Below are 25,920 nucleotides of genomic sequence, written 5' to 3'. Positions count from 1 at the left end.
AGTTAGATTCAATAATAATACTCTTCATATGGAGCTATAAAACAGTGCGTATAGCAAAACAACATCTGTGTAAGCCAAAAATGGAGGGAGGCTTTGGTCTTCCTCTTTTTAAACTATCACTGGGCCACTCAACTGTCCATCATAGCTTGGTGGAAGAACAGCCCTCCAGCTGACTCAGATGATTGTCCAGCCTGGTTAACACTGGAACGCTCCTTATGCAGGAGCACTTCACTCCCAGCCCTGTTGAATAGCCCCACCAAAGTAAACAAAACAGCCTACAGTGGCAGTTCTATCATAGCCAGCATTCTGAAAATATGGAGTCATATCAAACGGTACATAAAAGCACCTGGTACTTTTTTCGATAGCCCAATATGCAATAATCATGCCTTTACCCCTGGCATGAGCGACTTGGTTTTTGTGATGTGGCAAGAGAGGGATATGTGACTTAAATTCACTATACATAGAGGGTATCTTTGCTTCTATTGCTCAGCTCCAGAGTTTGTATTCAATTCCAGCTTCCAATCTGTTCAGATACTTTCAAATAAGTGAATTCACCAAAAAACACATACCCAGTTTTCCAAACAAACCCTGCCATGAAACTAAATTTAATCAACAGATTTGACCCCCTCTGGAAAGGGGCGGTGTCATATTTCTATCAAACGTTGCTTGAGCGTACACCTAAAGATTCCTCTGCTCACAGACAGGCATGGGCCAGTGAGTTAAATGATAGGCGAGGGGTTCTGGGAACAATGTCTGGCAAATATAAGTGAATGTTCAGTTAATGTCTGACATACTTGATACAGTTTAAGACATTACACCGGTGTACTATTGCAGGACCAAGATACATACGTTTGACCCATCGACATCCCCACTTTGTAACAGATGTAAGATTTCTGAAGGAACACTTGCTCATACTCTTTGGTCTTGTACAAAGTTGTCATCTTACTGGTTTGATATTTTCCAATGCTTCTGTCACAGGTTTAACTGAGACCCTTAACTCCACCCGACACAGGTGGATATAAAACCTCTCCACACAGAAGACCAGGACAGTTTGTTTAAAATAAATATCTTTATTTATTGCCCACACTGAGCAACATGTATAAGGTCTCCCACACCCTCCCCTACTCAGCTCTCATGGGGCAAAGAACCTCCCTCCCCTTGTCAATGGGGGTGGGCATAAGCTTGGAACCCGAGCAGGACAAGTCACACAACACACGTGGTAAACATTAACAACCTCAAACAATCAAGAAATGCAGACAGTCTACCTAGGGCACTGCGAGGGAAAAGTGAAGGCACTCCACTGCACTGCACTCTAAAATACTTGGGCACTGCGATCTATTTCCAAGACCCACGCTAGAACCTAGCCCAACCCGCACCCCCTTAACTTGGGACCCCGAATGGAGATGGAAATGCAGGAGGGGCAAGGAGACAGACACACAAGACAGACAACAAGAAAGTTCAAAAAGTGGGGACCAACCCTCGAATCCCCACAAATAAAAGACACAAAAACTGTCCATTAGTGGCTCCCCGCGATGCCACTTCCCTCTGCTAGGCACGGTCCTGGTGACGTCACCCACTGCTCCGTGTGAGCGACCAGGGAAGAAGGAATCCGGCAGTAGATCCGGTGAATGGCACAGCAGAGAAGCCTGAGAAGTGCACAGCCACATTCTCTGGCCATACGTTTTTCCTACCGACAGCGCCCTAGGCGACCGCCTATACCGCCTGTAGGAAAAACCGCCCCTGTTACCCAGCAATCATCATTGCATATCTTTATATGACAACAATACCAACGAAAATAAGAAATGATTAATTGAATTGAATAGTTTTTTAATAGTTTCCATAGTTTATGTAGGATAAGTACAAATTGTGTTATAAATTGCTACTGACTATTTCCCTTCCGCAAAATAATACAAACCATAACAGAGATAGGTTTGCCTTTTCGAGGGTATATATAGCAAAAGGTACTCTATCACTGCAATATAATTCATCTTTGATCACGGGTGTGTTTCCATAGTGATACTAACAGGCAGCCACTTCTCTGAAACACTAGTTTGTGAAACACCTAGAGAAAAGCAACACAAATATCTGACGAGGCAAAATCTCGGACGATTTTGGAATCCCTGCTGGACACATTTTTTAGGTCTCAAAACCAGGACATGTCCGGGCAAAAGAGGACGTCTGGTCACCCTAGTAATATCAGTGTCTTCGAAGATAACACCTCTAGCACGCTAGCTGGTACCAGGCTCACTTACTACAGAGAGCTCCAGCATTTGCTTGTTACTGGTATTCCAGGTTGTTTAGTTTCACTAGCTGCGGGACGTGTTTTTGACTGAAATATTCCACAGGGGAGCGGATACTTGCACGAGTAGATAAATGACTAGAGTGAGGGCTGAAGCAACTGAGCAACTGCCTCTAAGGTATCAGTCAGATGACCATTAGATTAATTATTAAAATCAGCCCTGTCTTTGATGATTTCTTGTTGATCATTTACAAACAGCAGCAATATCTTGACCTCTACTTAATCATAACTAGGCCTGATGTCTGAGGGTATTTTCATCCTACCATATTGTGAAGTATGGTTTTACCAAAAATGATTGGTACATCAGCCTGGTACAATCAGTGGAGGTTTTGCATACACTATGAGTATTATTACTAATAAAACTTAATTATCGATAACTAGTTTGCCAAGTGACTGTAGTTCCAAGTTGCTGCATCTATAAAACCAGCACTAGAGTTAGACATGCAGGACAGGATTAAGACAGTCAGTATGTAGAAATAACAAACACACTGTGGTTAAAGATTCTGTTAAGTTTTAATAAAAGTCAAGTCAAACATTAAAATACTGAAATGGCAAAGTTGTTTTCCTATTTGTTTTGTTCCATTTTGAACAAATCACAGTAGTTAAACAATATTACAAAGGATTATTTAAAAAAAAAATGAACAGCAGCAAAACATTCTGAATGTTAAGAAAAAAACCTTCACCAATAGTGAAGCATGACAAGTTTATTATAGAACCCCAATACAGTACATTTCCTAAAGGTGCACAATGTGTACCAATATGGGGCTAAACTTGCATTACGGTGCTACATTTCACAGTAACGGTGTGTAATACATATATAATTATATATAATATGTAATATTGTCCATTTTGTTGTCCAAATCAAAGTTCAAAGATCAAACTAAGAACGATATCATCCAGGTAACAAATGTCTTGCCATGCATGCTGTGTAGGATTGAGACTATCTAAATTGTGAATGATTGGACAAATGGGCTGCCTTGTCGGTACTGTAAGTACAATGTACAACATAAACTGAACATCGGGAACTCTCCTCATACCACGGTAGTCGAAGTAACAATCTCTTTCACAAACATCGGATGATTGGTACATATATACGGCTCCAGCCCAACTAACTTATACGACCGTGGCTCTTATTCAATGAGGCGAAGGGATCTACGACTCTCTGGCATCAATAAGCTCAATGAAATCATCCCTGTTCAGACTAATAGCAGATTCATTATGCCCACGAAATGCCACTTCTTGCTCTCCCATGTACAACACCACACTTATATTTTATTTTTAATGGTAACGGTTTTTAGTTACCGAGCTATTGTGTTTTTGGATGCTCATGGCAATTACTTAGCCGAATTCCTTTAATTTAAGACTAGATGTAATATGGGACTTTGATTTCTTGTGTCTGCCAACTGCTCTAACCAAATTAGATAAATCTGCACACCCTGTGGTAAACCACGGATTGCTAGCAGTAGTTAACTATGCTCTAATGGGAAATCTGGCGTCGGCCTCCCTTTCTTTTTAATATTTAGCAGGTGCTTGAATGACAACTTAACCAAATACATCCATTGCTTACTACGACAATGACCTCTGTCCCTTGGCGGCCTGAAATAGGCTGCTGTTAAGCGAGAAACCTACAACGATATAACATTGAAAAGCTTTCCTGTCACCATAATCACGATAAAATATAAGGTACGCCACTTAATTCAAATTGGAATATAATCACGTGAAGTGTTTGTTGTTGTTATAGAGAGGTTCACATCTCAGGTCATTTTATTCTGAAGAGGCCGTGCTTCCCTGGCGTCCTCTAGGTATCCCCACTGGCCCTCATGGATTTCAGCTCCTCCTGGGTGGTTGACTGAGTTCCTGACGAAGACGGCGTGTTCTCGCCTGTGTTCTGTCCACAGCGCATGGCACAGGACAACGCACCCAAAAGGGCCTTCCTGAACATGGAGCTGGAGAAGACGTAGACAATGGGGTCTAGTGCCGAGTTCAGGAAATTCAGCCCAAAAGACACAATGGTGAGCTGGGTGAAGGTGTAGAAGGTGGCACAGTCCCACGGGCGGTATGAGCGGATGACCCACACTCCGATGGTCGTCACTGTGGTCGGTAGGAAGCACACCATGAACACTGCAACGATGGCGGCGCACACTCGCATTGCCTTGCGCAGCTTGTCAGCCTTTCCCATCTGACGTGCCCTTAGGAAGCTGGAGATCCGGATGGAGCAGAACAGCAGCATGGCCAGTGGGAAGATGAACTCCAGCACCGTCAGCATGCGGTGCATGGCCACCAGGATGATGATGGCGCGGGATGCCTCTTTGTAAGAAGTGAAAAAGAAGCACTGAGTGTTGTTGCCGCTGCCCTTAATGTGGTTGTAAGCCAGCATGGGAACCCGAGGACTGATCACCAACAGCCAGACTAACACCGACACAAACGCAGCCTGCCGCTTGGTCATGCGGTTGAAGCGGTGGTGAGGGTGGACCACCTGGAACAAGAGGGCAGTGATGAGTCAACATTTAGATTATTAATTATAATAATAATAAATAGGAGAATATTTGTATCACTAACAATTACGTTTCACATTTATAGTCATGATTCTACGAGGCATCGTGATGTCCTAAAATAAATAAAAGTACTACACGAACACTGCAAATGTAAGTGAATAAATAAATAAGCACTAAACTTAATCGCGTTGATATAGCCATAGTGGAATAAAATGGACACGTCTACATCCTGCAACAGTACCTCTACCCTCTGCACCGGTGAAGTTAGATCTGCGTTTACTCGACCGGTGCTCGCTTTCCGCTTAAGAGTAAAAGAACTATCTACAATTTACACTGATTTTTATATGAACTTGAATTGTGGCGGGCACACCACTTACTCTCTTTGAAACTGCTGGCAGACATTGTTCCCCATCTGTGTGGGGAGCTGAAGAACACGATCATATGATATGCTCAACCCAAGATGTGCCATTCTCTCCACAAGTTCCCTTCTGCGTGTGTGGGCATACAGCATCAGTCCTATGTATAAAGGAACTGGTGTCTCGTGTGAAGTCCTATGTCTGACAAAAGCTGCTGTGTCTGGTGCCCGCTTGTGCTTAACGCTGTTGAATAGCAACTGAGCAATTGCAAGTGCTGCTGACAATGTTTCATCAGCCATCTGGTCCTTAATGCTTTGTCCCTCTAGGACCATGTTCACCTTGGACCTTGTGCCCTTGTATTCTGTTTGTTGGTCATGACTTTCACTGCCTGTTCCCAGTGTTTGCTTTTGCGCTCTTTGCAGCTTAGGTATGATGAACTTCAGCCTGCATTTTTTTATGGTATTGAGCTTTGTTCGCAATCATGGCTGCTTCAATACCTTGGCCCTCATCCAGTATTTCAAGTGGGAGTGTTGAAGACAGCTGGCCAAGTTCATTGAACTGAATCAAATGCTCTGCAAGTGAACTGTATCCACTTCCCTTGTCTGTTCGCTTGGACTGCAAAGGACATGTCAATGCCTCTGCCTTGTCTTCTTAGCATATAATACAGAGCTTCCAGTCAGTCTTGGCTGTGCAAGAAGTTGCACAAGTTTGAAGTTCTTTGACATGTTCTTCAAACATTGTCTCTGCAAGTTCCAAATTCTTCATCTTAAAAAAAAGTATGATATGATGACACTGAGAATTTTCATACCAATCATGGCTGCCATCTTGAAAAATGTATCATTCAAATTACAATTCTACAAAAATTGATAAGAAAACGGTTGTCATTTGAATGCCTTTGGCTATAACTGTACAAATTGTCATGCTTGTATCACAAAATGAACAATTGTTATGGTTATCTGCACCATTACAATCATTGATTAATATTACTTCTGTGGAAAGAGATGGAAGGTCTTAACCTGTAATTAATTCATTACTTCGGTATACCAATCGCCTACCCTTCCACCTATCGTCTACCGAAAAATACTTTTAGCTAACAATTACAACTGCTTGTCCATTAGATTTAGCTAACTTTTTCAACTGTTTGTACATTACTTTAAACTATTTTAACCATTTGTCCATTACTGTTAGCTAGTTATTTCAATATTGATCCATTCATTTTAGGTAACTATCTCAACTATGTATCTGTTACTTTTAGCGTAATTCTCTGCTTGCTTGTAAACTACAGCCAGGTGGGAGATGCTAGCTACAAATAATCTTACTGGTCATTTTATCAACAAGATCACACTGATTTGTAATCAGCTGAGCTTAGCTAAACTACCCCACACGTACCCCTCTGGCAACTGCAGAAGTATCTTCTGTGGTCAATGCACCCCTGGTTGGGAATCATTGCCTCGAAACTACTATGAAACCAATCAGTTAGTGTTTGGCATTGTCTTGTATCCTGTACAAAATGTAACAAGTGTCTGACAGGTAAGAGCATATTCAGATATATCAGTAGAAGTGTGGACACAACATAATGATACAGTCTGTTTTCCTTTCCTCACCTTAAAGTAGCGGTAAATGGCCACCACGGTCATGAGCGCAATGCTGGCCGAGCGGTTAGTAAACATCAGGAAGAGGTTGATCCGGCACAGGCCATCTCCAAACACCCAGTGGCCCCTGAGCAAGGAATCGATCCTCAGCGGCAGACTAAATAGAGCCATGAAGTCGGCGATAACCAGGTTGAAGAGGAACAGGTGGTTAGGGTTCCATGTCTTCAGTTTAAAGCAGAATATCCACAGGGCGACTGTGTTTCCCAGCAGCCCCAGTATGACATCAACGGTGAGGACTGGGGGCAGGATCACACCTTCTAGTTGAATACCAACTGGTGGGCAGCCACCATCACCACTATTAGGAATCGTGGTTGTGCGGTTTGAAGTTGTGGTGAAGTTTGTCTCTGGGAGCATTTTGACAAATTCAAATGAAACTCATAAGAGGAGTAATCAGTGCGTTGGCAAAGGATGGGACGTCCAGTTGCCAGTGCCAACAGTGCCAGTTGTGGGTTTCGTGGTTAAATAAGGATGAGGGGGAGGAGGGGCTGTATGACATCAGCAAATAAAGTTTTGAAATTCAGGACATTTGCAGCTTCCTCTTTTTATCTTTTTCCTTTTTTTCCTCTGTAACAAGAAATCAGTATATAAAGACTTTTGAACTTTTGAGCTTGTGTTCCACTTTTTCACAATTGTTTATTGTAATGGTATATGGTATTCATTTAAAGTGCACTTTTTAAAGATTAATTGAACCTGGATATGTGTTCATTCTGACAAGTTAATAACATTCAGTTATAATGACATGAATAATTATAAACTTATGACATGAAGACTTATATATTAAATAAAAAAACGACAGATAACTATTATAAATAATCTTGAAAACCAATTGCATTAAACATTGTCCAAATGTGTATGGTTAACAACATTTTATTTTAAAATATGATATGAAAGAAAGTACTAATTAATATAGTTTTTGAAAGAAACCAAATCAATTCTATAATGAAATGTGTTTTGAAAAGTTAAAATGAACGTTCATCACATTTGTATGTTGCACATTGAAGGGTTTGTATTAAAAATGTAAACATACGCACAGGTTAAATAAGACTGTATGTTTCCAGACTTAATACAGAGAATTAGATTAGATTAATACAATACTCACCAGTCCCAATGAAAGCATTTGTTGTGGCGAAAACCTCCACAACCAATGGTCAAAAGGCCACAATACTATTCCCACAGTACTATTTACTGTTACTGACATACTCTGGCCCTGCCAAAGAGGGCAGAGTGATCTGGCCCTCCTCAGATTAAGTTTGGGGACCCCTGGTCTAAGGTCTAGATCAGTGGTTCCCAAACTTTTTACAGTCCCGTACCCCTTCAGACATTTAATCTCCAGCTGCAGCTTAAAATGAGTGAATAATATGTGCCACAAGTGACCCAAACCTTCTAAGGTTGTTGTTTGCCAGCCATCAACAGAACAGAAGACTAAAAAAAACATTATTTGCAGGCGATTGGGAAGATGAGCGAATTCCCAGTTTGGGAACCGATGGTCTAGATGACATGCACATACATTTTATTGAGCTGAATCAAATGTGGGGTCTCTCAAGCAGTTATTTAAGTACTGCGGCAGTTATTTTGTTGATTTTCCAAAAGCCCATTCATTCACTCATAGGAATTTTCTTAAGAAACCGGAACATGAAAAAATGCGAAACTGCAGCATACAAAATGACGACTGTCACTCACACACTCTACTTGCCACTCTGGTACTGGTTCACTGTGTAAAAGAGAAAGTGGCGTGTAAGATCTGTGTAAAACCCATTTCTCAAGACTTTTCACAAAGGGGGGCTCCCTTTGTGAAAAGTCTTGAGAAATGGGTTTTACACAGATCTTACACGCCACTTTCTCTTGTGCTATCTTTAGAAGCTACTCTGGATAAAATAATATACAGGCATACATAAAACTAATTCAAACACAACGTGAACCAAGGCAATTTCAACATTTCCTGCAAGTCAGATGTATTGGGAATTATTTAGCGTAATGATGTGCAAACTGTTTATGCAGGTAATGTGCAAACTGCCCCAAGTAGCAAAAGATTGAATGATTTTGTAAATGTAAGGTAAGGATTTTGAAGACAGACCAACCTATAGTAGAGGACAAGAGGAAAAAATGGTGTAACTTGCAGCAACATCTTATGGATGATTTGTTTGAAATTGGGTAAGCTTCTATATGCCATTATGTGATTTTCTAGATGAAGCCAATAGGACTACAAGATATTCAGTAAGTAAAACAAAAGAGGATATTGCCTTTCCCTTCAGAAACTGACGTAACTGCTGTGGCGCATTCGGAAGCTTCTACGTATAAACTGACAGGACTGAGACCATCTTCAAAAAGTACTGTGTGATGCCTGCGTTTATTAGGCATGTCTTCACCACATCCTAATGGCGGACGTAACAGGCTTTTGTGGTACTTTTAACCAACAACAGTTACTTCTGAATTCATTACACATAACCACATTACAATTTCAACTGGTTTAACTTGGCTGGCGTGAGTAGAAGCAGACGAGTGCACACGTGTTCCTGAAACCAAGTCAACCACTTGTGTCATCATTCTGGAAACTTGTGTGTGTCATACATTCGGAAACTTTTTAGAAGATGATTCATTTCCTTCAAGAAATGTACCTGAAACCTGGATCATCTAGATAGCAGCAATCTCATCCAGGCATTTTAGTAAACCTTTAGATTTCTGTACTATTGAGAGAATAACTCCATGTAATATCAGCAAATTGTTTCACCTCGTAAGTCACACTGATAATTTGAAAGAGAGTTACAGGAGATGTTTTGTCTTAAAACTGACTCAGGTCGATAATAAGGTCACGTATATCACCTTCTTACTTTATGGAAGGGTTACTTTAGGGGAAAAAACGAAATTTTAAACAATCTTAATATTGATGTCACTAAGGCATCACAATCAGCAAAAGCCAAACACTGTACATGTATGTGTAGTTTTTGTTTGGGTTTCCGGTAGGCATTCTGTTCATGTGAATTTCAGTTTTACATTCCAAATCCCCACACTATCATTGCAGCTGACATAGTAGTATACTAGTATCCTACCGTTGTGTTACAAAAAGGTTTTCACTATGACCATGAATAAAGTCATCCTGATTCTTTTTTTATATGTAGAACACAAGCATTAGCTGGCCAAAGGGTTCCACACTATTTATTTATATATTTACAACAGGGCTTCTTAGCTAAATGAGTTATGAGGTTCTTATTACATATATGAAAGTACAAACATGATGTGAAATGACAGTGTGGATCTATTTTTGAATAAGAGATCTTATCTTATCTCTTTCCTTTACATCTATCTCAGTTCACAAAAGCTCAAGGTGAGTTTGCAACCTTCAGTGCCTATATGATATATGCACAGATGTTTGTGACATAATGCTATTGTAATTTCATTGACTGTTGCACAATAATGCCCAATAATGTTCCTCCATGTCCACAGAAACGTCAACTGGACAAACCGCTTTGAGGCAGGAGCCGAAGCCTTTCCTGCCACAGTGCATTTCAAAGCGGTTATCGTGGGGTTTGTCCAGACGACAGGCTGTCCCCTCGGATTATCAATCCAAACGCACAGATTATTCCCCTGTTCCCTTGGTTTATTAATCCGTGTGCACGGTTCTCAACATGTCTCCTGTTTCTGAGTTGTGTTTGCTAATCTGTAACATGGCAGACATTAGTACATTCATTTCAAACTCACCTTTTTAAAGGCTACCTATGACCAGGTCAACTCTCAGGAGGCCAATTACTGTTGTTGCTGTAGAGTGTAGACTAACTGTAAAGAAACGAGCGCCATGCTGATAATAAGGTAATATCAGAGTGTCTTCGAAGCTGCATAGCACCTTTAGCACGTTCACAGGTAACAGGCTCACTTACTACAGAGAGCTCCAGCATTTGCTTGTTACTGGTATTCCAGGTTGTTTAGTTTCACTAGCTAACTGGATCTCTGCTCTGTTTACCTCTGCTTAATCATAACTAGGCCTGATGTCTGATGGTATTTTCTTCCTACCATATTGTGAAGTATGGTTTTACCAAAAATGGTTGGTACATCAGCCTGGTACAATCAGTGGAGGTTTTGCATACACTATGAGTATTATTACTAATAAAACTTCATTATCGGTAACTAGTTAACCAAGTGACTGTAGTTCCAAGTTGCTGCATCTATAAAACCAGCACTAGAGTTAGACATGCAGGACAGGATTAAGACAGTCAAGTATGTAGAAATAACAAACACACTGTAGTAAAAGATTCTGTTAAGTTTTAATAAAAGCCAAGTCAAACATTAAAATACTGAAACGGCAAAGTTGTTTTCCTACTTGTTTTGTTCCATTTTGTACAAATCACAGTGGTTAAAAAATATTACAAAGGATTATTTCAAACATTTTTTAACAGCAGCAAAACATTCTGATTGTTTAAAAAAAAGCCCTTAATAGTGTGAGTGGTGTGTGCTTTTTTTTTTCAAGTTCATACTTTTCTCTGTGTAATACCACAAACAGAACATCTCAACACAACGGAAGAGAGAGAGAGAGAAAGAAGAAAAAGTGCATAATGTTTCTGTTTTTTTAAGTCACACTTTTGAGTTGGAGACAGCCAGCATCACAAGCCAGCATCACAAGCCTGACCTTTCTCTCTTCATGTGGGCTCTCCAAGTACCCAAAGGCCCAGTTTGTGAGTGGGCAAACCAGCCTTACAGTAGTGGCCACAAGTCATGCTGGCATGAGTGAGAGCTGGGGGATTATTTGCCTATGAGAATATAAGGCTACTGTCTGTTCTAAGGCCAAGGCATTGGTGTGAGTCTAACAGCAGGGGGCACTCTAAGGGAGCTACCACTGATTGTGTGTTTATGTGCCCATGGTGATTAATGTGAGGTCTGGAGGGCACTGTGTCCAAATGTGTTATACTGCTCAAGATAGCATAGTTCAAGGTAGACGTGGGCAGGTCATTTGAAGTAGTTTGTTACAAACTAATGTGTTAGGTAGTTTGATTAAAACGCACTTACACTGTGTGGCCATCGAATTTTCGACAAACATTTTTTTTAAAGGCCACCGAGCGCAGATAAAGAAACTCAAGTAATGCAAAAAACAAAGAAGGAAGGGAAGGATTCACAGATCTCCAAGAAAAATAAATGACAAGAAAGAAAGGTCGGGGAAAACTTGTTTCTCCGATCTCTGACTGTGCACTGACAGTATGACAGAAATGGGTGCATAACAACACTGCAAAGTGAGAGCAAAGAAAAACACGGGCATTTACACTGAGCGGTAGAGATTGCTTTGTATTGTCAACAGGCACTAAGAGGGAAGAATTCTGGAATTCTGTGGTCAGCTGCCTGCGGATATATACGTATATATATATATATATATATATACGTATATATCCGCAGGCAGCTGTGCCCATGGTGATATATATATTGTGTGTTTGTGTGAGAGAGAGAGAGAGTGTGTGTGTGTTCACTAACACTACATCTAAATCTAAATCAAGGTCAGAGGTCTTGTTTCTGTGTTCCAGTTTTGGAAGAATTCAGGAACACGGGCAACTAAAGGCATAATCTGTTCCCCAAGGCACGTGCAACACCAAGACCAGCCATTAGCAGGTGGTCTCTGCCCTCTTACTGACAAAGATGAAGAAGTCATACTCAGCGATATCCACAGGCTTGCCATTATACCCAAAATGCTTCCTGTCAGGACAGTGTATCTCATACCCAGTAATTTACAGTGTAGCAAACACATCATATAAAGCCAGAGGGATAAAAAACAAAGGAAAAAGTTTTGTCTTTAAATGAATATGAACAACCTTACAATTGAGAAATATGAACAAATCAACAAGTCTGGTGGGTGAATATATGTCTCGAAGGACCGATCAAAGAAAAGATGGGATGTTCAACACTGTGTGGAGTCTGTTTTACACAAAAAGCACACAATCCCTCATCAATGCCAACCAATTTGTCACAGCATGCAAACCCCTCGGGTTACCTCCTCCATGCACATTCCAACAGTCCACATGCATTTGTTTTAGGGATTTCATTAGTTCACTCCGTTCTTTTTCAGAGGTTTGGACAAAGCATTACTTTTCAAATACAAGTTCGGTCTTTCAGTTTTCAAATCCACTAAGTTAATACGCTGTACCACAGATTAATACATTCTTGAGAACCAGAATGACATCTCTAGTTACTAAAGAAAGAAGGTCACCATCTGCAGAATGTCATCTGTCAAAAAACTTGCAACCCCTATGTTTGCAAAACTTGGCATCTCTTCTCCAACACGATGTGTTGATCTATCACATTTCCACCATATTAATGTTAAAAGTAATTGCACTGTGCATAAGATTAAAATCCCCCTTTTTAATTGAGCGTGTACTACTTCCTCCCATGCGAACTGGATCATGAGAAGCTGCAACAAGTGACTAACATATTCAAGAATCATACGCCATTTCTATAGAAAGATTCTGGGGACAGTTAAATGGGTTCTACAAGATGTCTGGTTAGAAGTTCAAACATGAGAAAACCAATTATTTTTCAGATTTAGCACAAAATACAAAGTAGCTCTTCTACATGAAGAGTATGTTATAAAAGACCTCTTTAAAAAAAAAAAAGAAAGAGTCTCATTTTAAAAACAGTCATTCCACGCACAAAAGAAACAGGCAAAGGTGCCACAGAGGAGAGGGAAAAAGTGCAACTGCAATCACATACCCAAGAAAACATAGAGCATGTTCAAGGCAAGGCCAGAGTGGTCAAAGCAGTGCTGTCCACCATCTTAGGCAAGCTCAACTCTGCTCCACGAACACCCTATCAAGTAGGCTACTGGGAACTTGCTACAGAGCCCGTCTGTAGCGCTATGCTAATGCTAATGCTACCACTCTACATGCTACAATTTTTTTATTTTTTTATTATGAATATCTACCATGCACAATACTTACGGTATACCATTCTACACACTTTCAGGCAGTCAAATTGATTCCCTCAGAGGAAAACAAAGGCTCGGGACCAAAGAAGTGGTTTTTGAAGCAATTGGTTCTTCTGACACCACTGACCCAGGCATTAAGACGTAGCCTGTTTCCACAAGAAGAGAGGTCTGTGACCTGAGCTAATCATGTCACCCTTTCCATGTGGCTTAAAAAAGAGGCAGGCACTCCTTCAGCTTCCTTCAAACATTTATAGGACAGTAAAGGAGCCCTTAATTAACCACTTGAGGCACTGTTTTTTCTGCAGGCAATGGGTCTTTGGGACCATTATCCTCATTCCCAGTGGGAGCTCTGGTTATGGGGCCATAGGGTTTATTTCATCAGCTGTACAACATGGACAAACATGGACAGACAGACCCAAAGTAGCGAGGGAATTTTTTCTGATGTCCTCTATGGACAGTTGGGAGATGCTTGAAAAAAAATTGATATTTAAAGCTACGGTTACCCCCCCAAAAAGGTGCTGTCAACAGTTGTTCACATTCAATGGTTGCACCTTACAGGCCAAAAGAAAGACCACGGCACCACCAATGCTAAAGTTATACGTTCAAATCCCCGGGATCCCAAGTACTGGTACAAAATATACTTTAGGTAAGAGCCTCTACAAAATGAGCACATGTAAATGCATCACCAGGTCACTCTGAAGTTACTCAGAAGAGCACACACATTAAAACAAAGTGAGAACACACCATGTAAGAGTCTCAACCCAAAACCAAAACACACTGCTGAAATTTAGGGGAGAAAAACACTCTCCAAGCCAGGAAGAGACTCAAATGGCACAATATTGTACTGGGCTCAGCAAAGTCAGTTTGGTTTTATACCACCTCACAACTATGGAGCACTCACAACTGAGAATCACAAGGCATCATTTTAACCTTCATTTCTTGAGGGGAAAAAGTGGAATCCCTCAAAGGTTTTCCACAAAATGAAGCTAAGGGATATTGCGTTGCTAAAAGTGTATATTGAACTTTGTGGCCTCCATTCAATTAGGTGAGATTACATTAAAGCAACAACACGCTCTAAATCAGCATCTAAGAAGTGACAAGCAGAAAAGAGTTGATTAATGTCACACAAGGCAAGGTGGTTACTACAGTCTTTCCAAAATGTGCAGCTGAAAATATTACTTCCATTAATACAGGGTTAGCCAAGTCAAGTAGATTACCATGATCTAGATTTGTGTATTCCACTAGTTTGTGACCCTGATGTTGATTTTGGGGGGAAGTGTTCCTTTAATGGTGTTTGAAATGTAGCAACTGAGTAAGAATTATATTTTGCCACAGATGGCACAGTGCTTCCTGTTGAGCCCTGTATGGTGTTATAGGAAGGGAAGATCTAGGAAGGTTTGGCCTGCTTGAAACATCACAAGGAAGTAGTGGGTACAGGCCCTTGAATCCTCACTTCCTCCTTAGCACCTGACTTGATTCAAAATCTTAACTGCTCTTTCACACCTGTTCCAGCTCCTGATCCACTAGACAAATGCTGGGTCTTACTTTACTTGCATTTGTTTCCAACAATTCAGGTGAAGACCAGGGAGTCATCAGAAATGATTTAGCTTATTAACTAGCCAGTTAGCCTTAGCTAACCCAGGTAGGTGTTTTGTTTTGTTATCAGTGAAGAAGCAGGGAGAACAGGACTAAAAGCAGAGATGGCAGATTTTGGATCCAGCCTTACAGTTCTTTTTCAGCTCCCCTTCTAGGTTTCTGATAGACAGAAAAGAGTGGGAAGAGATGACAGAAGAAAACAAGGGCAGAGAGGAAAAAAAGGAATATGTCCGCTTTTTTTTTCGTTTCCGGCAGAAAAAAAATGGGTTAAGTGGATTTTCTTAATAAAAAGTAAGATGAGTCAGGTCAATAGTCTAGATCTTACACAGATACTGTTAACTGAGAAAAGCGCAACGCAGATGCTGTTGAACCTGTGTTTCAGTTCTTCTTACTGTTCCTTAAACAAACATACACAAAACAAAAAAATATTCACAGTGTAATGGAGGTGATACTGCCTCTGGTTGGTTGGGGTAAATGGGTGATCCAGCAGGTGGCGTCCATGATCAGCTTATGACGAGAAGAAAAACAATGAGTGAGGAAAAAAAAGGGGTTTAATACTTCAGTGGCAGTGGTTGAATAGCCCTCATCTCCAGCATTGCCATTAAGTGTCTCAGGTGGGTTTGGTAAAGCATGTTAAGTCTCAGAAAAGATGGGCTTCAATTCTCTTTGGTGCTCGAGGCAGTCTGGGTGAGAGTTTTTTTTATTTTAATTTTCCTTTCTTGGTGGTCATAATCTCAAGTGTAGCGCTTCTCTGAGATTAACTGTGGGGGTTGTGGGTGGAGAATATCATGGGGGGGCAGGGTTGTAAGGTTTTCACAGCAGACAGTCAGCCAGGCAGTAGCATGGACACAATTACGCACGCACACTATCTGCGGCTTGGTTCGGTTTGAAAGGAAAAGGCAGCTCATACCCATGTCTGTTTGTTTGTTTGTTTGTTTGTTTGTTTGTTCATGATTTCTCCTAAGGGGCTTTGGGTTAGTCTCTAACCTCTCCTGTTTGCACACATACACACACCCACACCCACACCCACACACACACACACACACACAAACACACAAACATACACAAACAGGAGCCATGAGGCGGCGGGCGTGCTGTAAGCAAGCCTCACGGCCCCAGCTGCAGTCGGCCTCCCTCACTGTCTGAGCAGCAGAGATGCTGCTGCCGCTGCTGGATGAAGGACTGCCCCTGAGCTGCCCCTGAGCTGCCCCTTAGCTGCCCCAGAGGCATATTCCTCCCGTGGCAGGCTAGACATACTGGCCGGCCTCACGCAGCGGAGCGTTGCATAGCCGCCTTTACAGACCATCACACAGACACACCAGGGGGAGGATGAACTGGTGGCAAGCTGCACCTCCAGGCTGTGGGTTGGGTCGATCAACTTGGGGGAGGAGGTGGAGGAGGAGGAAGATGACAAGGAGGAAGAGAGCCGGGGGGGGGGGGGGGGGGGGGGGGGGGGGGGGGTTCTTCAGGAGATGTGAGAGGTGGAGGGCGCCGGATGCTTCCAGAAGCACCAGCCTCTCTTGGTGTTCTGTTTGCGCAGGAGCTCCTCCTCGCGCTCACGCTCCTTCTGCGAGCGCTTGTAGCGGTCCTCCTCCTTCAGGAACCAGACGGGCGGCCAGCGCTGCTTCTCAAAGTGCTTCTGGTTCTCTGCAGAGACAGAGAGACGCAGACAGACACAGAGATAAAGAGATAGAATAGTTTCAAAATTCACAAATCAATGAAACACGATTCACAAATGTATGTGTATGTAAGTGTGTGTGGTACAACCATAGTTCATATACAAGTATGAATTATTAACAAATAAAGCAAAAGCTCTTGATAAGCTAAATCGGGTGTGTTCAGCTAATCAAGACTGCCACTGAAAAGTTCTGTTGGGTGTGCAGAGCAGGGACAGATGCAGAACAGGCAGAGTGGAGTGGGGGGGGGGGGGGGAATGAGAAGCACTGCTTGACAAAAAATTAAGGAGACGGACAAACATCAAACATCACACCTCCAGCAGCCCGCACATACCTGGCGACATGTTCTTCATGTCTTTGGGGAACTTGCGACACACGCTGTTGTAGTTGGTGCAGATGTGATGCAGGCACCATACTGATAGCTGCTTCGCGTTGTGGAACTGCAAAGACACAGACAGAGAAGCCCCATCATTAAATGGGATGAACAAAAACTCTCTGACAGATCAGAGAGAAATAGATACAAAGGCTTTTTCTGACTGTACAGACATGCCAGAATATACTTAACGACAGTGTAAAGGGAACTAAATGGTCTCTGGGGAGTAAGATAAAAATAGAAATAGACCAAAAAAAAAAGCCGTTGAATTAATGTCAGCTTCACAAATCTGAGGCGAAGCAACATAAAATGATGTGAAAAAGGTCCCTGCTTTTAAAATTCTGTTCTGTTAAATACTGTCAAATTTCTTCCATTTAACAACTACCACTAAGAAGTATCATTAACAATCTGGTAAGTCAAAAGATTACCAAATTATTGCAGGAAAAGAACTTTGAATACACATAATAAAAATGTGTACACATCCAGTGAGGAACATCAGAGGAGAGTTTTAGTTTGAAATGATATATTGTGTATCTCTTGAATCTCCCACCTGAGCCCTCTCCAGGTAAGCGAGCACCTGTCCGTCAATGTCAACCCCCTTCACAGCCACGTGCAGCAGGTCATCTACGGCATGCTGCTCTGTGGGACAGAAAACAACAGCACGTCACCTTCCTGTATAGCTGGATGTGTTAATGTATCAACGGTGCTCTTTCAATGCACCAAATATTTTACTCTCCTAATCTCCTATCACTATGGTCAAACACATCGGCACACACTGATACAATGCAATGGATCTACACAAATGGGTGGCAAGGCCATATGGCTGCGTTTAGGTTGATTTCCATCTCGATCACATGAGATTTGATTTCGACCCTGAAGGAGAGCGTACCTGTGAGAGCCACCAGGCGCGGGAGACACAGGCGGTTGGCCAGGACGATCAGCTCCAGAGGCTCAAGGTCGGGGCTGGGAGTCAGCAGCCCGCAGTACAGATACTCCAGCACCGCCCGCATACACGCCACATCAGTGTTAGGAATCGCCACCTGAGGAGAGGAGGACAGACAGAGAGGCAGAGAGAGAGGGAGAGAAAGAGACAAGGTGAGGGAGAGAGAGAGTGAAGAGGAAATGAAGACAGAAGGAAAGACACAGAGACAATGAGCGTGAAACAAAGAAGGCAAGAGAGAGAGCGAGAGAGAGAGAAAGAGACACGCCAATATAAATGAGCGAGTAGTTTACAAGACAGATCATGTTAAGCATTAGTAGTTATTAAGTCTTAACTGGTATGCGGTTACTTCGCACGCCTAACAACTCTGGTTGGTGTCATTAGAGTTTGGGCTTCCTTAATGCAGGACAGGGCTCAGTGAAGGCATTCTGCTCCAACTGTAAATACATCAGCAATGACCCTTTCATCTGGCCGGAGATAAAATCAGATTGCAGGATTAGTCCGTGAGATAGAGGGAGAGGGAGAGAGAGTGTGTGTGTGTGTGTGTGTGTGTGTGTGTGTGTGTGTGTGTGTGTGTGTGTGTGTGTGTGTGTGTGTGTGTGTGTGTGTGTAGGTTGTGGAGACGGCTAGTCAAGGCAGGGAGCAAAGCAGCACATCACAGCAGGGTCAGGCTCTGTTCCACCATCCCCAAAATAACCAAGCTACAAGAAAACAGAGAGAGAAAGAGAGAGAGATAGAGAGAGAAGAAAGAGTGAGACAGAAAGATCCAGTAACCCTCAGAGGCCTAGTGACATCATACACCCCGCTCTCATCCTATTCAAAAACACCCCTGTCCCCTTCCAAAAACACCCCCCGTTCTACAAATAACTGAGTGTCTGCAATGCCAGCGGGTAAAGAGGGTAGTCTGTTCTCATCCAGCTTGGCCCCATAGACAAGCAAACAAAGGCACACTTATTCCCACTGCCCGAAGCAGCCAAAGAATTAAGATTTCAACAGGGACCCAAGAGGGAGAGAGAGAGAAACAGAGAGAGAGAGAGAGAAATAGAGAGAGAGAGAGAGAAATAGAGAGAGTGAGAGAGACTGCAGTGGTGGGAATGCAGAACCATGGTTACGCTCACCTCTCACATTCAATTCATAACAACACACACACTCTGTCTCTGTCTTGATGCATGCACATACACACTCACACATGCACATATACTCACTCCACTGACAAGCACACATTCTCCCTCTTGCTGTGCACTCATTCACAGGCGCGTACACACACACACATACACCCCCCCACACACACACACAAACACACACACACACACAACCATCTACAAACTATCAGAATTTCTAGAAAATAAGGGCTTCTGTCTTAATAAGTGAACTCTGTGGGTTAACCGCAGCTGAAGAAAAAACGGTTCCTAAGAGTTCACTGACTTCCTGTCCCATCAGTACAGCATTCAGTGGAACAGGAAGAGTGAAGCAGAAACCTTACATCAAACGGCTGTTGCTTCACTGTTTCTCACACACACACCCACACACACACACCCACACACAAGATGAGGACCTGGATGAGGAAGTCGTGGCTGAGGATGATATGCTTTGTAGGGATGACATAACACACACATGCATACAAACACACACACACACACACACACTGAAAGGGTCCTTCAGAAGTCTCGGGGATGCCTTTCAACTGCCCGTCTACCAACCAATTACCAAAATGTCAGCTCATGGGTGACCCATCATTACCCCTGAAAGGTCAGAGCGAAGACGGTTCACCAGGGAGACGGGGGAGGAGGGAGGGCAGGGGGAGAGACCTCAAAGCCACGGCTTCGCTGCAGGGGGAAGCACTGCAATAGAGATCGCCTCCAGGCTTCCATCCCCACAGATGTGTTTGTGCATACAGGAAGGTGGGATAACAAAAGAAGACATGCAGATTGGGTAGAACACTAACTTTGACAGTACAGATGTATAGATGAGAGAGAGAGAGAGAGAGAGGGAGGGAGAGAGAGGTGGACGGAGGGAGAGATGCTGAGAAACATTTGCCCGTATCACAGCACAATCTCGCCTCCATTCACTGTCCAGACTCTCACTTCCTGTTTCACTTCATTAATTTGCAGTGAGAAACTGTCAGTTCTCCATCTGACAAACACCATGTGCTTTCAGGCTGGTTGTGTCTGCATGCTGTATCCACTTACCAGTCACTACAATATGAAATCCTAATTATGTTAAAACCTGGGGTTTAAATTTAAAAGTGTTTCTCCAGCAAAATCATCTCGTCCGTTTGACATCCTAATGTAAACAGGAGAGAGAGAGAGTGATATATGGAGAAAGAAAGGGGAAGTTGAAAGAAATGAAGAAAACTAGGCTAAACAGTACCTGAATGACGGCTTGGGACAACACTGCAAACAATAGGGCATTTCAGCCAATGACAGTCATAATTGTACTGTCCGAGGTGAAATAACTGTCACTCTCCACTACCTCACAGAAATGCTGTTTACAGGCAGAGAGCACACTGCCAGGCCCTGGCACCTATAAATAGGCCATCCCCTCCATGGCAGTTTACAGCCGAATACATTTGTGCCAAACAAGGTGACAGCTTCTGTCTGGGTGGCACAGCACCAGTTAGGAGGACAATGACTCAACGTTGCCCACTCTGATGAGGTCTGCACACGGATTTGCTTTTTATTGTGCCAATCTTTCAACATGGCACACTTTTTTCCGCCAATGCAGTATATATACAGTATATATATATATATTTCTTTTTAATGCAGTATATTTTATATAAAATTCCTGCAAGATTGAATGCGCGCCCACCCCCCTTCAATAATTAGCTCACTTCCACTTTCCACACATCTGATGATATCGACATAAGAGAAATTACCCAACTCACTCAGGCTTGACACATATCACCTCAGCTGGTGCAGATCCTTTCACATCCTTCAGATCCTCTCTGTGTAACTTGGGTTGTTTGTGCTATTATAGTCAACAAAAGCTTGTTTGTAAAGTGTCTACTACAGACACCTCTCTCATCCCTTGAAAACCCACATCCTGGTAATCTTGCACCAGTGCCAGTGGTGACGATGGTTAGCGTCTGCCATTGCTGCTCCTGCCACCAGAGACAGTGAAGTGATGGCTTTGAGGCCCATGGCCCACCCTGAGCCCTGAGCCGTGAGCACTTCACCCTTAGTCACGGTTCACACTCAGCCACGCCAGACTCTCCCTCCCTCCCTCCACCCCTCCCTCAGCTGTTCTCGTTGCACACAGCAAAGTCCAGCCAAACAGTGGCTGCAGCTCAATCCCAAAAGATCACCTAATCGGAGAGGTGCTGCCCTGAGAACGTAATGGTTGGCTTGAATCCCTACTGCTGCTACCTCTTAGGGTTAGACTGCTCCAGACCGCCACATGGTTACAGAGAGCAGCCACGGCAGGAATTCTGACCTGAATATTTGATCTATCCCATTCCTACGCGCCCTTGATAAGACTCTTGTGTCCTGTGCAGTGTGACTCTCACGTCATCCTCACTCTGCCATCTGTTCCTCTTAACATGATGATGGCTGTAAGTGAGGTGCTGTAGGACTGCCTCTAATGCAGTTGTGTCTGGCGGAGACTATATATTTTTATTATTATTATTATTGCGTACAAACATGTCCTGATAAGGCATGGTTGGACCGGAGATCCGCTGTGTGCAGGCAGGAAATGACACAGACTAACAGTCTGGGGACCCTAGGAGGTCCAAGCATTTCCTGTTTTTGCAGTGTAACGCATTGCGCAAGAGCAGCAGCACCTCTTCAGAGGACGCTAGTGAAGACAGTCTCATCTGTGTGTTACACTTCCAGTTCATGTCTTACCAGCTGTCACTAAGTTAGTGACACAATGCAATGAAAATCATGTTTTCATCAGTAGTGACTCCAACATTCCCCAACTTCAGCTTTCTTAACAGCGGGTCCTTAAGAAGCTGGACTTGTTGAAGCTTGTCTCCTCAGTTTCTGACAAACTGATGTATCACCACATGGGTGTGTGTGTGTGTGGGGGGGGGGGTTGGCTTATTTTGGGGAAAGAGGCCACCACATACATATGCATGCAGTGCTCCTCGGTGCTCTTCTATGTAGGTCACGGCCCACAGCACCCACTCCCCAATCCTCTTCTCATTCCGCTCTACCTGTCTTGTGCTTTTACTTGCCATCTCTTCACAGAGGGGCAGACATATCTTGTACTGACCTCATTCCTGTGCCACATATCCTCCAGATTGACTCTTTTCACATGCTTTGAGATGCTCAGTAAACTATAAGGTAAAGATACATGACCAAAGCTCCAAGTTCAAACCATATGTGAACCTACTGCACCAACCAGGGTCCTTTATGGTTTTCGTAGGCGAAGATTTTATTTTATTTTGGTTATCGGCTCACCTCCTCTACGTAGCTCTCCATGAAGGAGCCGCGGAACATGGCCGCCATCCAGTCGCAGCTCGAGATGAGCAGGGGCTTATGGGCCGGCAGGAAGCCGTCGTCCAACCGAAACACCACATCTGAAACCGAAGGGGGAAAAGAGCAGACATCTCGGCGTGTGTCACAGAGTTGGGGGCTACAGAGGGGGGAGACAGACAAACAAGACAGACAGACAGACAGACAAGACAGACAGACAGAGAGACAGAAAGAGACAAACGGGAAGACAAATACACAGACAGACACATGAATAAATTGACGGGGAAGTGAGGACTATTAATAGACAGCGAGAAGGAGAGGAGAACTTGGCAATTACTGAGCTAGAGAAAAGCAGAGTGAGCAGAGACAGCCGTGGTAAAGACTTGGTTTCAAAGCACCACAGGCCTGAAGCCATTTTGTGTCTATGAACTGTGCTAGCTAGGATAGCGATTAAAATACACCAGAACTGAAGGAGCAGGAGGTAGTGAATAATTTACAGATAATTCAGTGAAAAAGAATAGAAGTTTTGGTTTACCCAACTCCACTCTAAAATACCTAGTTGGTTAGACTATAACATCTGATAAGAGGAGCCACAGAGTATAGATGACTGATGAAAGACATTTAACAAACATGCAAACAACACAAAATGCACACAAAACATGGGATGTCAAGGTAGGAGATCACATAAACACAAGCAGACAAAACACCAGACAATAAACACACAAGACACCAACAACACTCACAAACACTTACTGCTCAAATGGTATGAAATTAATCCATATAATACATTTTGCAACCCTCCATTTTTAACTGAAAACATCCAAAATGATTGCACCTGCGACATATTTAATAGCATATATGCTTGTGGTGTTTGAGATGCAGCAAGGCTGAAGACCACTGCAGGGACGCTATGGGCTAGCAGTCCAGATTGCCTGAAGAAAAAGGATGTTGGCGAATCATACCAGCGAAAGTGCCCTTGTTTAGGCACTCTTTGATGCGGTTAGCCCGTCGCACGTGGAAGGCCTTGGTGATCTCCTGGTTCATGAAGCTCTCGTGGTTGAGCACATTGGCCACCATCATGCGCAGGTCAAACACCTCCAGCAGCTCAGCGATGGTGGCCACCTGCATCAGGTCCCCACGGCCCTCGTCCAGATTGCCTGTGTATAAATACTGTAGCACCGCCTGGGAGGAGAAAGAAAGAAGAGAGTTTTAATGGACACCCCTTACAAAAAAAACTGAGTGTGAATGGAAGTGAATCTGGGAAAGAGCTTCTGAATGTGCATTCACATCATTCACAAAGACTTCCAACCTCTCAGCCTCTACACAATTCATCTAGCGTTGAGCACAACTTCTCCAGAGGCTGTGATGAACATCGCATGCCAGTGGTCAAATTAACTAAAGAGGTATTGTCTATTTACCTGAAAGGGTTCCTCCTGAATGAGGCTGTCCATAGAGACCACAGTCATGATTCGTGGCCATCCCGTCTTTGGGTCGTCAACGTGCTCCAGACACACCCCCAGGAAGCCCCTCCCCCAGCCCATCAGGGCTCGTCCGGTGCCCATGGCCCCCAAGGCGGCGCCCTGTCCCCAGGCAGGGAGCGCGTTATCACTCTGGGAAGTCCTGAGAGAGCCCTGCTCGAGCAGGAGAGGACGCCTGGACCGCCGCGTGCCCCCGTCACCCTCCTTGTCAATGTCCAGGCTCTTGGTGCGCCCGGCCTGCTCTTTGGCTCCTCGTCTGCTCTGCTCTTCTTCCTCTCCTCCTCCTGCTCCTCCTCCTCCTCCCTCCATCTGCTCCTCTCCTCCCTCATGCTCCACCCCGTCCCCTCCTGCTCCTCCTCCTGCCGCTGTTCCACCACCCAGGCTCATGGTGAAGAGGTCGTAAAACTTGGAGCAGGAGGTGGCCAGGTAGACCTTGTGGGCGAAGACGCGTATGCTGCCGCCCTGCAGGAGGAAAAGCACATCGGCGCAGAGGGGACGAGAAAAGAGTGTGTCGGGCCCCTCGCCGTCCACCGGCGGGGGATCGGGGATGCCCACAATGGGCCGGGGGGGCCGCGGGGGCAGGAAAGGCGACTGCAGGAGGGGCCGCTGCACTTTCTTCAGGTGTGACTTCCAGAACTGCAGGTGGCGGCGCGAGATGAGCGCGGCACGGATGGCATTGTCAAAGACGTCCTTCACGCCGAACTGGGCCACGATGCTGGTCTCGAAGTAGGGAACGCCCAGCTCCTTAGCCACCTCGTGGCCGCGCTCCGGAGGAAGGATGTCTGTGGGCTTGATGGGTCTGCCAGCCAGGAGGATAAAGGCAAGATCCAGCATGACAAGAGGAGAGAAAACAGGAACTCAAATCAGTCTGGTATATTGTGAGGGTGTAAGCCTGCCTGCTCCTTGGAATTCCCCTGGGCTGCTTAGAGTTTGCGGTCAAAAACGTTATTTTCATGTCTTGCTTGTACTGACAGAGTTCAGAGGTTTTCACATGATTAAACGTGATATATTTCATTAAGTAACGCCGCTATGTCTGCTGGTTTGTAGTAATTGACAACAACTGAATAACTATCTTTTGCTCTAATTAGCCAGATACATTTTTCTAAAATTCTAGTGATTAGAATAATTCTTGAAAATTCTCTGAGACACTTTGATCACACCCTGATTAATTACATGAAATGGTCCACATTAGTGAACCATTAAAACTCAACTACACCCTGGCAGTACTGTATGGTCTTTGAATTAGACCAAGATTAGCCTGAGGTTACAGTGTCTGTTAAATGATTGGGATCCGCTGCCCTGATCCACTGTGTGTGTGAGTGTGTGTGCATGTGCGTGTGTGTGTGAGAGAGAGTGTGTATGGGTGAGGTGTGTGCATGTGTGTGTGTGTACGTGTGTGTGTGTGTGTGTATGAGAGAGAGAAAGAGAGAGAGTGTGTATGTTTGAGTGTGTGTGTGCATGTGCGTGTTTATGTGAAAGGCCATGACTGACTTTGCTAGGGGGCGCCGAGCGCGGTTGACGGCATCCAGGTCGGCGTAGCGCAGGTCCAGCTGGCAGCCCACCAGGATGATGGGGGTGCGGGGGCAGAAGTGCTTGATCTCCGGGTACCACATGGTGCGAACGTGCCGCAGAGAGTTGGGGTTGGCCAGCGAGAAACAGAGCACCACTACATCCGACCTGCCCACACACACACAAACACGGGCACAGTGAGTATGGGAAACAGCAATATGGTTTGATGGTATGCA

The 25,920-nt window shown here is 43.9% G+C and overlaps 2 protein-coding genes across 9 annotated transcripts in view; both read right to left on the bottom strand.

Annotated features, from left to right (window-relative positions):
• Window positions 1-2,793: 2,793 nt before the first annotated feature.
• Window positions 2,794-8,138, bottom strand: LOC116221082 (hydroxycarboxylic acid receptor 2-like). Its single transcript, XM_031570464.2, has 2 exons — window positions 6,755-8,138; window positions 2,794-4,775 (listed from the first exon to the last, which is right to left on the bottom strand). The coding sequence occupies exons 1-2, from the start codon at window positions 7,154-7,156 to the stop codon at window positions 4,098-4,100; spliced, it is 1,080 nt and encodes a 359-aa protein (XP_031426324.1). The 5' UTR covers window positions 7,157-8,138; the 3' UTR covers window positions 2,794-4,097.
• An 8,595-nt stretch (window positions 8,139-16,733) lies between these two features.
• rhobtb4 (Rho related BTB domain containing 4) overlaps window positions 16,734-25,920 on the bottom strand; it is a 32,324-nt gene continuing 23,137 nt past the window's right edge. For all 8 annotated transcript variants that reach the window (XM_012815957.3, XM_031570463.2, XM_031570461.1 and 5 more), the window contains 8 exons: window positions 25,667-25,852; window positions 24,116-24,974; window positions 23,660-23,879; window positions 22,683-22,801; window positions 18,232-18,382; window positions 17,893-17,981; window positions 17,304-17,409; window positions 16,734-16,940 (listed from right to left, as the gene is read on the bottom strand). In XM_012815957.3, coding sequence (XP_012671411.1) covers window positions 16,759-16,940; window positions 17,304-17,409; window positions 17,893-17,981; window positions 18,232-18,382; window positions 22,683-22,801; window positions 23,660-23,879; window positions 24,116-24,974; window positions 25,667-25,852 — 1,912 coding nt within the window. In that variant the 3' untranslated portion in view covers window positions 16,734-16,758. The remainder of the gene's footprint in view (window positions 16,941-17,303; window positions 17,410-17,892; window positions 17,982-18,231; window positions 18,383-22,682; window positions 22,802-23,659; window positions 23,880-24,115; window positions 24,975-25,666; window positions 25,853-25,920) is intronic.

This window comes from Clupea harengus, chromosome 7 (assembly GCF_900700415.2).
Source record: "Clupea harengus chromosome 7, Ch_v2.0.2, whole genome shotgun sequence".
NCBI classification, from domain to species: Eukaryota; Metazoa; Chordata; class Actinopteri; order Clupeiformes; family Clupeidae; genus Clupea; species Clupea harengus.
The sequence above is the reverse complement of the archived record's forward strand: the minus strand, read 5'-3'. Positions and strand labels throughout refer to the sequence as shown.

Bases quoted from the DNA above. Each gene is read 5' to 3' on its own strand.
- LOC116221082 (XM_031570464.2), bottom strand. From the start codon at position 7,156: ATGCTCCCAGAGACAAACTTCACCACAACTTCAAACCGCACAACCACG. The intron at 4,776-6,754 runs GTGAGGAAAGGA...CTCTTGTTCCAG, and splicing joins CCATTTACCGCTACTTTAAG to GTGGTCCACCCTCACCACCG.